Source organism: Monodon monoceros, unplaced genomic scaffold, assembly GCF_005190385.1.
Source record: "Monodon monoceros isolate NGI ecotype Baffin Bay Population unplaced genomic scaffold, NGI_Narwhal_1 Super_Scaffold_3, whole genome shotgun sequence".
NCBI lineage: Eukaryota > Metazoa > Chordata > Mammalia > Artiodactyla > Monodontidae > Monodon > Monodon monoceros.
The window spans coordinates 61,239,916-61,255,142 of record NW_021703780.1 but is presented as its reverse complement, the minus strand read 5'-3'; the positions used below and the strand labels follow the sequence as shown (position 1 = coordinate 61,255,142).

The following is a 15,227-nucleotide window of genomic DNA, read 5'->3' as shown; positions in this document are numbered from 1 at the left end:
GTGTCCTTTGTCTCTGACCCAGGAGTCTTATAACTTCTGCCAGGATCCACAAAACCATGGCATGCTAGCTTATTAGCTTGCCAGTAGGATAAAATCTGAGACCCTACACAGTTTCAACGCCCGAATATTTCTTTAAGAATCCAGAGCTCTCAGACATAAAAAAGAATGAAATAATGCCATTTGCAGCTACGTGGATGGACCTAGAGATTATCATACTAAGTGAAGTAAGGCAGAAATGACAAATATATGATATCACTTTTAAGTGGAATCTAAAATATGACACAAATGAACTTATCTACGAAACAGAAACAGACTCACAGACATAGTGAACAGACTTGTGGTTGCCAAGGGGGCGGGGGAGAGTTGTACTGGGAGTTTGGGATTAGCAGACGCAAACTATTACATACAGAATGGATAAACAACAAGGTCCTACTGTATAGCACAGGGAACTATATTCAATGTCCTGTGATCAACCATAATGGAAAAGAAAGAAAGAAAAAAAAAGAATCGAGAGCTCTAAAAGACCAAATCCCGTTAGCAAAAAGCCCCATCTGCTTACTGCATACACACAAAAGCAGACCCAGTAAACATGATTATGTTGGAGATCACTTTAATAGTCTACAAATTAAGGCAGTTTTATTGTCATGATATTTGGAATAATTTTATAGTAACAGTAAATTTTTGAATAATTTTATAGTTAACAATATTTTGAATAATTTTATGGTAACAAAATTCTGAATAATTTTATAGTAACAGTAAAATTTTGAATAATTTTACAGGAACAATATTTTGAATCAATTAAAGTAAAAGAAGAGACACAGGGGAAAATAATTTCCCTGCAGAGTGAAATTTTCACACACTAGATAGAAATTTCCCATATCTGTCCAGTTCTGGCTCAGAACAATTGATAGCTAACACATCTTCCTCATCTTTTTCCTACTGCTTTTAAAAGTTACCTCCAATAGTAACTGGGAAATTAGGACTCATTCCTGGCACAAAGGAGAATGCAAAGCACTTGGTTTCCTGGTCGACAGTTTTAACAAGTGCATCAAGCAACAATGGTTTGGGGTCAAGTCTTGCACACATTCTTTGCAAGGGCACTAGCAGCCATCATAGCTCTCATACTTTCACACATGTGGGAAACGGCACACAAAAACAGCCTGCAAAGGAGTGTGAATTCCAGATCATTTTCTCAAATTCTAACATTTCTGTTTTTCATCTTGGGTAACTCAAGTCCACGGAAACAAGGTGATGGCAGCACTTGAAAGCAATCAGAACTCCTTGGTAATCCCACCGGCCACCCAGGACTCAGTGGCACAACCTCAGTGGACTCAGCCGAAAGAGGCTTTCGCTCAAGCACTAACCACGGAGAAATGGAAAGCCCTGCCGCCACGTGCAGGCAATGACCCAACAGGACTCAATGCCCTTCCGTGTGAAAAATGAACAAATCACTCTCTACTCAACCACAGATGGGAGGATAATGTCAGAGAGAGAGGATCCTGCTATGACAGGCCAAACTGCATTCCTGGCTTTTCTCAGATCACTCAGGCCGTTTTTGAATGACCTTAGCTGGGGGGGGGGGGGGGGGGGGACAAGAAAAAAAAAGAGGGCAAAGTGAGGCAAGGGAGAAGGCTGGAGGCTGGCTTTGGCATCTGGAATCAGGCCATAATTCTTGTTTATCTAAAGTCCAAGAGTCATCTAGGGAACTCAAGGCTATCTGCTCTACCTTTTAAAACAAACTTATTCATCCTGGTCTACGAAGTGCTTGTGTGTTCTTTCTACATGCCTATAAATACAACCCCATTATAGCTCTATTTGGCTAATAATTTATAGAAAGTTTAAAATACCAGGTAAGTGGGCATCTATTCATGGTTTTTTTGCAAGGGCCTGAGGAGGAGACAAAACTGGTAGGAGATTCCTACCCATTACCCTCTCCAGGGACACTGACAGTAAGAGAAGTTGCTGCTCAGATTTCTAGGGTGTCTAGAAATTCTCTTATTGTTCTTCTTCAGCAGTATAAAATATTTGCTGAGATATCAAAATTGCCTCAATCAAGGACACTTTAAAAATTTCATTTAAAAAGTGAATCAGATTTTTAAACTACTGTTATGCCTTGAACAACTTAAGGGTTAATCCTCATATAACTTATAGTCGGCCGTCCGTAACCGTGGTCCCTCTGCAGCGTGGATTCAACCAACCACAGATCTCGTGTAGTACTGACTGCAGTATTTACTACTGAAAATTATCCACATATAAATGGACCCATGCAGTTCAAACCCGTGCTCTTCAAGGGTCAACTGTTACCAATTTGCAAACAAATCCCTGCTACTTCTGATGTGGCTCCAAGGCAATTTTCTTTCCTGTGCTTGACTTGATAGTGGAGCAAAGGTGTGTCATCAAGGCCAGAAATAATCCTAGGTTGGCAGAGACAGGTTGAGACATACTGGCTGGCTCCATCTGCCCACCAGCCTTGCCAAGGCTGAGCTGGATGGTGTGCTGGGAAGGGAGGGGGGACCCCAGGGTTCACCTCCCCAGCCCCCTGGATTTTTAGCCCTCCTATAAACATTCATGGGTTTTTAGGAGGCTCAGCCTGTGAAAAGGAACCAATAGAATCACACAGCTTGGGCTGAAGTGACATCTGGCCAAAGGATTCCAGCAGAATGAATTTAACAAAAATGGAAAAGACAATCCATGGTGCCATTTCTGTGCTTCTTACAGGCAACTGCTACCAAAGGAGTCAAAGCATGGTTTAGAGGCTTAGAACTGGGCCCAGTGAATAGTCTGTGAGTCCCTGTGCCTTTGGGTTCCACTGACGCCCTCCAAGGCCCCAGCCACCCAATCCCCTCCCTCTGGATGTGAGGTGAGGCGGCAGAGAGCAGATGCTCCCAGCCTGGCTGGCAGTGGTGAGATGGCCCCTGCCCTCCTGCGACAAGGCCCAGGGTCCCTCCCCATGGGCTGAGAAGCCAAATGCCAGCCAACCTTTTTCTCACACTTTCTTCTCATTGAAATACCCAGGGGTATTGACCTCTGGCCTCAGGAGTGTGACACACAGGGCACATTTTGCCTCTTCAGTGCAGAGGTGGCCTTGAAATCCTGCCAGTAGGTGGCCCTCCCTTAGCCCTTGCCATCCCGGGGAGCCAGCATGATGAAATGCATAAGGCAGGAGCACCCAGTATCAATCAGATCTATTCCCAGCTGAACTTTAGTTAAGATTACAGTGCCCTGACCCACTGGTCTGACCTGGGCGAAGCCAGAGGTTCCTAACACACACTGGCTGAGTCCAGTGTGATGGCCAAATTCCTCCTTAATCTGAAGCTCTTATCTGTGAGGTATTTTTTGTGTGTGGGAGACTGAAAGTAGAGGGAAACAATTTTTACAGAAAGAAAAAGAAAAAAAAAAACAACAGACAAAAGCAGTGTACCTTATACTGGTTTCTTCAAGCATAATGCCTGAATTGGCAAGAGAGGAACCTGTGAAATGAATATCATAACTTATGCTCAGGCACTCTCTCCCAGGCTGGCTTTGAGATCTTACACACAAAAACTCTCCTCATTAATAAGGGGTCAGGTCTCAGTATGTGGGCACACTTCCCAAAAGTCCATTGTTAAAGAAGCGAAAATAGGCATAAGAGGATCCCCACGAAAGATCCCGAGACCAGCCTTTGCAGGGGGAACTCTGAAGTCCCAGATTCTTGAGAGCTCCAGAGGAAAAAAAGCACAACAGGCGGGCAAAAGAGGCCTGGCGCCTGCACCAAGTTCTCATCCCAAAGCACGCTTTCCTAGAACAGGATCAATCCTCCATCAGGCCGCCAGCTGCCTTTAAAGAAATGAAGATTTCCAGGGGCACACAGAATGCTATTAGGCTACAAGGAGAAAACCCCATCTCACTTATTTCAAACCTTGGCTCTGCTTTACCAAGTGAATTCTTCCTAAGATACAAAGCACACGTCAGAGCATCCCTCTTGCAATGATGCAATTAAAATTTGCAGCCATTCTACAGAAGAACTGAAGCTCTGGAGTGGAAGGAAATCTTAAATTATGGTGTGTGGGGGGCGGGGGAGGGGCTGGGAGGGGGTGTTTGGGTGCAGGTATTTTCCGAAGGGGAGGGAAAGGATTGAACATACCGGCAGCTGAAATCTCTCTTCAGTGCAAACCTTTCCCACTGAAGTGTGAACTCTTCCCAGAGGGGACAGGAAGGTTCATTCAGTCACACTAATGAGATCTCCTGTCACATGCCACGCGCTTGCTGCGGTTTCTTCCTGAGTAATCTGATGAGGGTGTGGCAGCAGTGAAAGGCACTTGGAAAATACATAATCCCAGACCAGCAGGGATCCCCTCCCTGTTTAAAGGAAAGGCACCTGCCTCCCCTCCACTCCCCCAATCCCAATCCGTCCCCAGGGGTGACAGGAATTAACCAGCGGACTCCTCATGGTGCAACCCTGGCTCCTCCCCACCGTGAGGTCTGCAGGAGGCTCTGGCTAGAAGTGGTGCTGGTGAAGGGCTGTGGATGAGTGACCCTTCTCCAGCCTCTTGATGTGGCAGGAGTGACAGAACAGGTGGTCCTCCAGGGGGTAGCAGCGGTGACCATCTTCATCATTGAGCTCCAGACCGCAGTCCTGGGGTGAGGCAGAAATATCCAGTGGTGACGAAACAAAACAAAACAGACTGCAAGAGTGACACAAAGGCCACACACAGTCCCGTACAACCAGCAGAGGGCGCTGTGTGATTCTTTCCGGGCAAAAAACATGCCGGTGCGGAGACACGCAGCTCCAGCCCAGTGAGGGTCTGGACTGGACTGTACTGTCCAACACTGGCCACATGAAGCTCTCCGGCACTTGGAATGGGGCTGGTCAGAAATGAGATGTCATGTCAGTGCAAACACACACACCAGATTTCCAAAACTTAGGACAGAAAAACGATATAAAATATCTCAGGAAAATTTTTTTCTCTCGACTGCATGTTGAAGCGATAACGTTTTGGATATATTGGGTTGAATAAAAGCACAGTTGAGCAAGTGTCTTTACCTTTTTTTCCAGCACCTGGGGTACCAACCAACAGTGATTCCCACCTATTTCTTCAATGCTGGCAGTGGGATCAAGCTATATGTCACCCACACTCATTGTTCTCCCTACCCACAGCATCACAAAATAAATCTCCTTCCTTGGGTGAATCCACTTAATTCTGGTTGAAATTCCACAAGCACTTAACGCGTTTGCAGCCTTCACAACCTCTGGCTCTCCTGACAGTCATGGGGCACCAGTGACTCCTTCAGCCTGGGGTGTGACACAACAGAGAAGGGACAGATGGGCCCCACCTGCCTTTACACCAACCAGCGACATGCCTGTTTCCAAGGGGGGGTTCTTCATGATTTTCAGGGCTCGGTTGAGAAAGGGGTTCCCGGCAGATAGAACAGACTACAAGCTGGAGGGGAGGGAGTCTATTCCTCAAATCACACACCTGCCTGACAATCTGGCCCCCCAAAAGGACCTGAAACCCACACTCCCCGTGACCCTCCCACTCTGTGGCTTCAGGGAGAGCAGCTGTGACCGGCTCAGGACTTGGTGGTTACAAACATGGAGAAAACAGTAAAGACTTTTATGCATCTTCTCCAACCTCCCTCCCCCCACCACCAACCAAATCAGGCTTCACCCCACTTCTTCTGTCAGCTCTGGAGGGCAGCCCCTTGCCCACATCCTGCCTCCATCAACCCACGATGCTTTCCTCTTGGACTTCTAGGATGGGTTTTGGGGGCCTTCTAGGGCAGGGAGGGGCCTACCTCGCAGTGGTAACACTCCACGTGGTAGTCTCTGTCCATGGACACGACTCGGATGGTCTCATCTGAGCCCTGGACCAAAGGAAAGCAAGAACCGGAGGCTATATGGGGGGCCATCGGGCTCCGCTGCCTGGAGGGTGGGGGAGGGTTCTGGGGCAGCAAGTAGGTGGCCTTAGGAGAAGTGCAGGAATCAGTAGTGGATACTAACACCAGCAGAAAAAAGGACACATATAGCAGATGAGAGGAACTGAGAGGGATGCAGTTCTACCATCTGGAATGTCAGAGTCAACAGTGAAAAAACCACCTACTTGGTCTTGTTCATCTGCTCATCATCTAATCTGGGAATTAGTATCAAGTCAGAGAATTTGACCCAATTACAGGGACAAACAGGGCATAAGAAGGACACTGGGCTAGGGAAGGCAGCTAATGAGAAATGGGCTTCTTGGTGAAGACACCATTTATCTCAGAGTTGAGATTTTAGAAGTATTTTTACAAAGGTATAAGGACAGGACACAGATCTTGTAAATGACCCAGGGAAATATTCATCTCTTGGAAGACCCCAGGAGCAGAACTGAAAAAGCATCTTACCTCAGGTGGAAGGATGGGAAGGCCACAGGCTGCACACTTGGGGGCCAACACCCTGGCGGGAGAAGCAAAGAAGCAGTGAAGGGCATATTGAGGTGTTTCAGGGAGACTTGTGCCTGGAGCCTTCCTCGCTGGCCCGGCCCTGCCTCCCACCCATCACTCTTCACGTGAATCCCTCTAGTTCGTCTATAAAGACAGACCTGGCACACTCCTGGGACTATTGCTTCGGGATTGTTCCTCAGAGGTAACAAGTGCATTTGCCCCCTCTCACTCTGCTAGGGCTGGAGGCTGACCTGTTTACCCCCCTCATGGTGCCTCATACAGGCCCAGGCAAACTGAGGGTGGTGGAGACCAGCCCTGAATCAGGGCCTTTTGAAGTTTGGTAAGGCTGGAGCCACAGGGCTTGGCACATTCCTCCAGAGGCCTAGTCAGGAATCTGATTATAGGTTTTTTGGTCCTGTTTTCCCAGTAAACGTAATTCTTTAACCAGTTCCTGTCTGCACGGGCATCCGCTGACCCCCGAGGCCCGTGTTACACCCCGCAAAACCATTGCACGTTCGCTGCACTGTCGACAACAGTGCAAGCAGCCTGCAGACATGCCTCAGCAGGTCCCCACCCTCCACCCTGCTGAGTTTCAGCCAGTGTGGCTTACACGAGTGGCTCTCCTTACTTGTGGTAATCCCGGACACAGTAGATCTTGTTCTCTGAGTCCACAGTGAAGGGTACCCCGTCCAAACACTCATTACAGATGACACAGCGGAAGCAGCCGGGGTGGTAGGACTTCCCCAGGGCCTGAAGGATCTGGGGGTGCCAAGGAAGAGGTTAGGACTCAGCTGGGATTATAGGGAAGGAAGTGCCAGTGGAAGGGAGAGACACATCAGGCTGAGAGTCCATATGAGCAACTGCCACCCTCATCCCAGTTTCACTTGGACCAAGTCAAGCAATGATGGGGGCAGGAAAGGCTAACCTAGTTACAGGTATAAATAGGAGGAAACCAAATGGTATCCTTCTCCTGCACTTCACAAACCTCCAGAAGGGAGGGTTCTCTATCAAAAAACATGATTCTCTGCAGGAAATGATGCAAAGCAGGGCCATGAAAGGCTCCACCTCAGACTTGGGAAGCAGCAAATACATGGAAAGATTAAAGGAAACTCCACAAGGAAAGGGAAGAGCTTGGGAAAAACCTCTTAACTTCTCTCTCCCGGGTGCCCCTACTGAGCAGCTTTGACTCTGCAGCGTGATAATCCAGAAGCCCGTGACTCGGCCCCGGATTATCTCAAATCCAATTGTAAGTAAAGCCTCTTTGTTGCTGCTGCTTTTAAACACAATGAGGAGAAAGCCCCATGCACCCTCTTCCTCTCGGCATCATTTGATCTGCATGTGACTGATACCTGGAACTGTAAGAGGCCATCCTGAAACCAGAACAGAGCCTAGATGCAGAGGGTGGGAGAGAGAAGAGAGGGAAAGAACGTCCTGTCTACGGTGGTGTCAGTGAGTCACCAAATTAACTCACCATGGAACTGCCTCCCTCCAAACCTCTTAGGTGAGATAAAACACTTGTTCCTATTAAGTCAGTGGTTCTCCAAGTATGGTCCCTGCACCTGCAGCATCGGCAACCCTTGGGAACTTGTTTACAATGCACATTCTTGGGCCCTGTTCCAGCAATGGGTGTTTTAATAGAGTGATTCTGATGCATGCTAAAGTTTGAGAACCATTGGTTTGAGTTGAGTCTGGGCTTTCTGTCATCTGCAGTTGAAAGCATCTCTGATGACTCAGTAGCAGATTCATTTCTGTGATTACCTGCGCCATGAAACTTAGCACAAACAACAGAACTATGGAATCAACACCAGCAAGCCTGCACCAAAACACCGTAGGCAAGGAGTGTACAGAATGGTCATGAGCATCCCTGAGTGGGGCCACACAGAAAGCCTTCCGACAGGCAGAAGGAAGGGGACTTGGAACCAACGAGAACCTTGGCAGAGCATCGTTAAGTCCTGTGGGAAAGCCATGCTGTGTTCTGGCCATGCCACACCTCACACACTGCAGCTGGGGGACACCGGGAGGACGTCATGCTAGCCCAGCTCTCCTCTGAAAGCTCAGCTTTCAAGCTTCCTCATCCCCTCTAGGATTTCACTAATGTTCCAGGCTCCCCAAGCTGCCAAAGTGGGAAGAACAACCGGCTGGGCTTCAGAGTCCCCTCAGCAATCCGGACCTTGGAATGCATTTGGCCCCCAGACTAATGCTGTCTTGGCAGAAAGAGACCCTTAAATTAATTTAACCCACACTGTGCCAGAAGTATGGTAGGATAAAGATACCATTTTGATGCATTCTGACTAGGTGTAATAATTTTTTTCATGTGGGAAAATGCCCAACCTCCAAGCCCAGAGTATTCCCCTCTACTAACAAAGATGGAGCAGAGACGGACAATTTACACCAAGAGTTGCACAACTGAATTCTGCTGGAGAACCAAGAATGGTAACTGAAGGAACCTTTCTCTGTATTATTATAATTCTTGGTGGCAATTAAGGGTTCTATTTTTAAAAATAGGTGTCACTACCAGTCATTCGCTGAAAGTTTTCAAGTCTGAGAGGAGTGTGACTTCATGTTATCCCATGAGGTAGAGATGGTCTCCAAAATTCAGTTCCCCGCTTCCCTTGAATTGGGATTGGCCTTGTGACTTTCTTTGATCAATAGAATGAGGAAGAAATGATGTTCTGAGATTTTAAAGTCAAGGATGTAAGAAAATTGGCAGCTGCTACTTCCTCTCTCTTGCTGAAAGGAAGTCCAGGCTAGACTACTGAGTAAGATTAGTAGCTGTGGGGAGAGAGGCCTGGAGGGTGAGAGATCATCTTGTGCCATCAGCTGAACACAGCTGAGTAAGTGACCCCAGCTAATGCCACATGGAGCAGAAGAATCGCCCTGCAGAGCCTTGACCTAATTCCTGACCCATGGAATCATGATAAATAATAAATCACTGTTGTTTTACACCACTAAGTTTGGGGGTGGCTTGTCATGTAGTAATAGATAAATGAAATACCTTGAGGCCCAAAGAAGGCTTAGGTTACCCACAGATAAGAACAGTGTATAGTCATGTTCATAAATTTGGACACTGCTGGCCTCATATGTGGTGGGTTTGTCAGAAGGGCTCTAAAATCAAGGACAAAATCTGCTAAAGTAATGGAGCCCTGTGGAGTTGGGCAGGCACTTGGGGAAGGTAGGGGTGAGGGTGTGTGGCTTGGGCCTGCCTCCCCTGGCGGAATGGCTGGAGGGCCGCATTCCTAGCAAGGCCTTAGCCGCTTCTCAGGACACCGCTCACAGGGCCAGGCTGTGCTGTGCGGTGTCAGAGCCTGGACGGCAACAGCGTCTGTTCACCAACAGGGACAGCTTTGGTTCACTGTTTTATACCTGTCAGCATAAAACCGGAAGAAATGAGTGTTTATGTCCGCCAAAGACATGCATAAGAGCGTTCACAGCAACTTATTCATAAATTGCCAAAAACTGGATAACACCCAAGTCCCCCTCTTCAGGAGAATGGATAAATAAAGGGTGCTATATCCATACAATGGAATTCTACTTAGCAATGAGAATAAATGAACTACCAACACAGACAACAACATGGATGAATCTCAAAAACATTTTTCTAAGTGAGGAAGGCTGACCCAAAGGAATCTATACTATATGAATCCACCTGTATGAAGTTCCAGCACCAGCCTGGGGCAATAGAGGTCAGAACAGTAGGTATCTTTGTGGGAGAGGGTCTTTCTGGATGTTGGAAATGTTCTATACCTTGATCTGTGTGGTGTTTACACATAGGTATATACATATATAAAAATTCATTCAGCTGTACACTTAAGATGTGCACCCTCTGAGTTGTTTCTCAATAAAAAAGGTAAACAAACAAACAAACAAAAACAATGACTAGCAATTCCCTTCTCTATAATGGAATTAATGGCTCAGCTTAGAGAGGGATTTAACTCTTTCAACTAGTAGAATGTTATATAACGATTTTCTCTGACCAATATATTAAAGAAATTCGATAGGGCTGTTCTCCAATGGTGAGCAATTTGATCCCTGAGAAAATAAGAACTCTGTATTCATTAACCTCACAACCTTACCCTAAAAGGAGGTGAGGAAGGAAGAACTGTCCCCACTCAAAAGATAAAGGCACTGAGGCCCAGGACAAGCTCAGAGAACCATGGCTGAGCGAGGAACGGAATGGATAAAACCTGCTCCCTGTTTTGCTATCTCAGAACGAACAACGGGCCCCCAGACCTCATCTTAGGAAATGATCAAGCCGGGAAGAACATGGGGAAAAACAACTGTATTATCTGACGTTCTACACCCAATTCCAAAGTAGCTGAGATTTCTGCAGCTCCGTTTGGCATCTCACCTGGGATGCCACAAGGATCACGGAAAATCAGAGGGAGGCCAATGTGACATGAACAGCCCAAAGGAGACAGTGCCAGCAGAAATGACATCATGTGGACTGGATGGCGAAGGATGCTAATTCCAGTAAAAGCCAAATGCGGGTGCTACTACAGCAAGCAAGCAAGCATGGGGTCTTCTTTTAATAAAACCAGATGTAGCCACAAATCAAGGTAGGAAACACTGTTCTCAATTATTAATTTCTTTTTTCTCTGAATGCCTCCCCCTCCCACCATGCTATTGTCTTGTTCGGCTGACCCTACTCACCATGTCCATGATCAGATGTCCACAAAGAAAACACCTGTCAGCAGACTGCTGGAAACCAGAGTACTGCAGTGGAAAGAGAAAAGAAAGTTAAACCCAGGCGGGGCAGAGGAATCTTGCTACTTCCCCGCCAGTCATGAGGAACACAAGGAATTTCTCAGAAAGATGTGTCACTCTACACAGGATCTGTCATGACCCCGGGGACAACAGTGTGATGAATCACAGAATATCCTCTGCCACAAAAGCCATTACAAATGTTAATACCACTCGCCTTCAACAGCTGCACCCAGGCGCCCATGACATGCCAGGCTCTGCATAAGAGGCTGCGCAGAGAGAGGCGTCAGTCTCTCATCCGGTGGTTCTCAAAACGGAGTTCCCTGGCGTCACCTGGAAACTTGTCAGATGCGCAAATTCTTCAGCTCCACCCCAGACCTACTAAACTGGAAACTCAGGGGGTGGGGCCTAGCCATCCTGAGTTTTCACAAGCCCTTCAGGGGATTCTGATGCACACTCAAGTTTGAGACCATCACTCTAATTTTCAAAACAATTCTTCAAAACAAAAACAAAAACAACAACAACAAAAAAACAATTCTTCAAGGTATATATTACACTGTTTCTCAAATGGAAGCAAAGGGAAGCTCTGAAAGGTTAACTGACCTTCTCATGGTCACACAGCCTGTAAGGGGTAACGACGGGATTCAAATTCAAGTCTGGGTCTGGTTTAAAAGCCAATGCCTTTTACAATTAGCTTCAAAGAAACTGGATAAATATTATTTACCTTACCTTACCAAAACACACACACACACACACACACACACACACACACACACACACACACAGAGCTCTAGTCTTGAAAGAAACGAGGAACTCACCTCAGAAAACAGACTAGATACTACACGCTGGAAGATACTAGAAGCTTAAATATTGCAAACACAACTTAATAAGGGAAATGTAATGGAAAGGAAGGTGGAAAAGAAAAGGGAAATTTTCTGCAACTCTACACCACATAGTGTGGGGTTTTGCTGCCCAGCACTTCCTCCTGATTCTAGGGGTAACAGTTCTTTATTTTCTTTTGGGATCCAGCCCCATTCCCCATCCTGTGGTCCTGTGATTCCCGTGGGGCTGACCCCATGATGGGTTCCAAGGCAAGGCACTGGCTCAGACCTGGCCAATCAGAGCCTCACAGTCGTCCAGCACCCAAGACTTTGCCCAGGGGTGGGCACCTGGCCCACCAAGAGCCCATGAGACTCCAGGAGCAGGACAGGCACTTGGCCCATCAGATGTGAAACTGGGAGACAGTCAACTCTGGTATGCCACCATCTGACTATCAAACACACAGCGCCGGAGACTGAAGTGAACATGTGGAGGAAGTGATTCTTGAGGGCACGCAGGAAGCAATTTCCTTGGGTTTGCTTGGCGGTTGCCGGCAAGCACGAGTCATAATGAGTCAACCCACACATCCCCAGAGAAGCTGGCCCCGAGCCAGCTCTGGGTCTCACGTTGGTGGTCCCACTGACCAGTCAGCGCTCCATGCCTGGCACTGTGTTAGGGTCTGAAGGTGTAAAGGTGAAGCAGCACGTTCCTCCCTCCCTAGGAAGTTACGGTCAAGCCAGGGAAAGACTTGTAAACAGACACGAGGTGCTCTGACCACTGGCAAGCCCGGGGCAGCAGCACACAGGAGGGGAGATCCACTGCGAGGCGGGGGAACGTGAGGGCCGTCGAGTGATCTGGGCAAACGAAGGGTGAAGACATTCCAAGCAGGGGACCCAGTGCAAGCCAAGGCACACAGGATGGGGCCATGGCGTGCAGAGAACCGCAAGCCTCAGAGTGAGTGAGATGGGAGGCTGCCCAGACCGCAGAGAGCTCCTGCGCATGCTCTGAACCCTCGATCCCGGGCCTGGGCAGTGACACAGCACAGCAGTGAGGGGCCGGCGGAGCCATGCTGACGTCACGAGCCACACAGGCCTGGGGAGGACGCGGTGGCACCAGGCCCAATGCTTGGCCACACTCTAGGAGAGACAGGAAAGCGGAGGGGTAGAGGAGGAACCTAGGACACTGTTCTCAGAGATAAGGTCCCAGGCAAGGGGACTTTTCTGCTTCAGGTGACTCTCAAGTACAGTGGGAGGGGCTGGCGGATGGGCTGGGGACAACCCTGGGGACTGTCTGACGGGCAGGGAGATTGTGAACAGCTGGCCTCAGAGGCGCCTACGTGGCCGGAGTTCAGACGTGGGAGTCACTGGCACATGGACAGACTTTCAGTGCGTGGGAGAGGCAGGCAGGATGAGAAGTAAGGGGGCCCAGGTCCCAGAGTGAGAGTTAAGAGCTGGGTGGAGAAGGCAGAAATGGGCAAAGCACAAGAGGACACGCTGAGCAACCCCCAAGTCCCTGAAAAGCACAAAGCTCTGCAGTTTGTCATTTGCCTGGGAACGTGGGCCACCCCATGCTTCTGCAGAAGGGAAGTCAGGACACCTTTCTCCAGCAGTGCAGCTTGCAGACGGCACTAGGGACCGCAGAGAGAAGCCACCTTCTTCTGCTTAGCCCAGCTTCTCTGCACGCTCCCCGCCTGACTCAGGGCAGGGCTGAAAGGAGGGGAAGCTTGGGTGACACACTCACCAGGAAGTCTTCCTCACAAAACACTTTGCCGTTGACAAAATAAAAGGCTTTTCCTCTCAGCTTCCGGCCTAAGGAAAAAACACAAAGGCAGGGTAAACAGAAAATGTTAATATGCAGTGAAAAAAGAGAGAAGAAAGGCAAAATCTTTTAAAGCAGAAATAATAATAATGCAAAATAATCATGCAAAAAATGCCAATTATCAATAACATTTTCTGGTTCCTGAAAGCTGCTGTGGTCCTTGGTAACAGGTAGACTCAGGCCAGAAGACAGGGTCCCCTGGTGGTTGCTGCCTGGCAGACTGACTTGGGAATCATCCTACACCCACTTCTCGCACCTCCTCTCTGCTGAGGAAGAAGCCAGCAAGACACTGGGTGACAAGATGGCAGAGGCATCCACATGTGGGGATACCAGGCAACAGTCTCCTGTGACGCTGCCGTTTCCCACAGACATTGGGCATCATCACCTTTGACATACTCTCCAGGGGATGCTGGTGACAACCTATCAGGAAATTCCTATAAATTGGTCAGCTCTTATCTTCCTTACTTTCACATCTTTTTTCATCTGAACGACAGAAAACACACACTGTTGAAAAAATGATGATTTTTCCTATTTTCTCTTGATCTCAGTGGGGTGGGTGGAAGTGGGAAAAATTCAAAGCACCTTGACTCCTTAGATGTACCTTTAGTTTCCATAGAGCTAGGACACTGACAAGAATAGCACACTGTATCAATTCCTTGGATCCCTTATGAAAAAACACAATGGGCCACCTGTTCGAGGTAAGCGGAAGCATCTTTGTGGGGGACCCTGGATCTGTATTCAGCGGCAACCCCAGATCTGAGAATACCTCCAGGGCCACGCACAAATCACACCCAACAGACTCCGTGGAAGTTTCAAAAACTGAATGAATTCTAAACACTAGTGGAATCAAGCTCCTTAGGCCTAAAGTCACCTGAAACCAAAATCACCGATGTCAAAAATATTGATGGTGCTTGAGACACAGAGAAGTCCCCTCCCTACACAATGGGTGTCCTTGCCTGTGACGCCCCAGAGCAGGCAAAGAGCACAAGGTAACGAGGGAGAGGTTGCTGATGGAGACTCATCGGAGCTCAGAGAGGACTTTGAAAGCATCAACGTAGGGGAAAAGCCACAAAAAGAAATAAATGAAACTACAAAAGCAAAAAACTCCAGATGGACTAAAGACCTCAGTGCGAAAAACAAAAGCTGTTACAAGAAAATACAGGCAACTGTCTTTGACTTTAGCACGGTAAGGATTTCCATGCACTGACCATCCACTTGCCTGCCTCTATACTAAGCTTAACAGGAAGGCCCTGACCTTCTTCTCCGTCAGACCCTTTGCGGGGTGTTAGTTGCTGCCAGATTTACTGTTATCTCAATGTCTCCCCAACCCTCTGATGGGTTCCTCTAGAACGTTTTAATGCTCTGAGCATGTGCTACATCCCCTGAGGACGTAACTGTAATTTCAACTCAGCCTCAGACTAAGAGGTCTTGGTAGCAGTCTAACCAAGGGAAGGGCAATAAATGGAATAAAAGGAAAGGCAAGTCAGGGA

At 47.9% G+C, this 15,227-nt stretch overlaps 1 protein-coding gene across 5 annotated transcripts in view; it reads right to left on the bottom strand.

Moving 5' to 3' along the window:
* Positions 1-1,591: 1,591 nt before the first annotated feature.
* LIMD1 (LIM domains containing 1) overlaps positions 1,592-15,227 on the bottom strand; it is a 71,624-nt gene continuing 57,988 nt past the window's right edge. For 3 of the 5 annotated variants that reach the window (XM_029243330.1, XM_029243332.1, XM_029243331.1), the window contains 6 exons: positions 13,660-13,727; positions 11,050-11,112; positions 7,028-7,158; positions 6,361-6,412; positions 5,776-5,844; positions 1,592-4,845 (listed from right to left, as the gene is read on the bottom strand). In XM_029243330.1, coding sequence (XP_029099163.1) covers positions 4,426-4,845; positions 5,776-5,844; positions 6,361-6,412; positions 7,028-7,158; positions 11,050-11,112; positions 13,660-13,727 — 803 coding nt within the window. In that variant the 3' untranslated portion in view covers positions 1,592-4,425. Of the gene's footprint in view, positions 5,273-5,775; positions 5,845-6,360; positions 6,413-7,027; positions 7,159-11,049; positions 11,113-13,659; positions 13,728-15,227 lie in introns of all 5 variants that reach the window. The other 2 variants (XM_029243333.1, XM_029243334.1) reach the window with 2 other exon arrangements.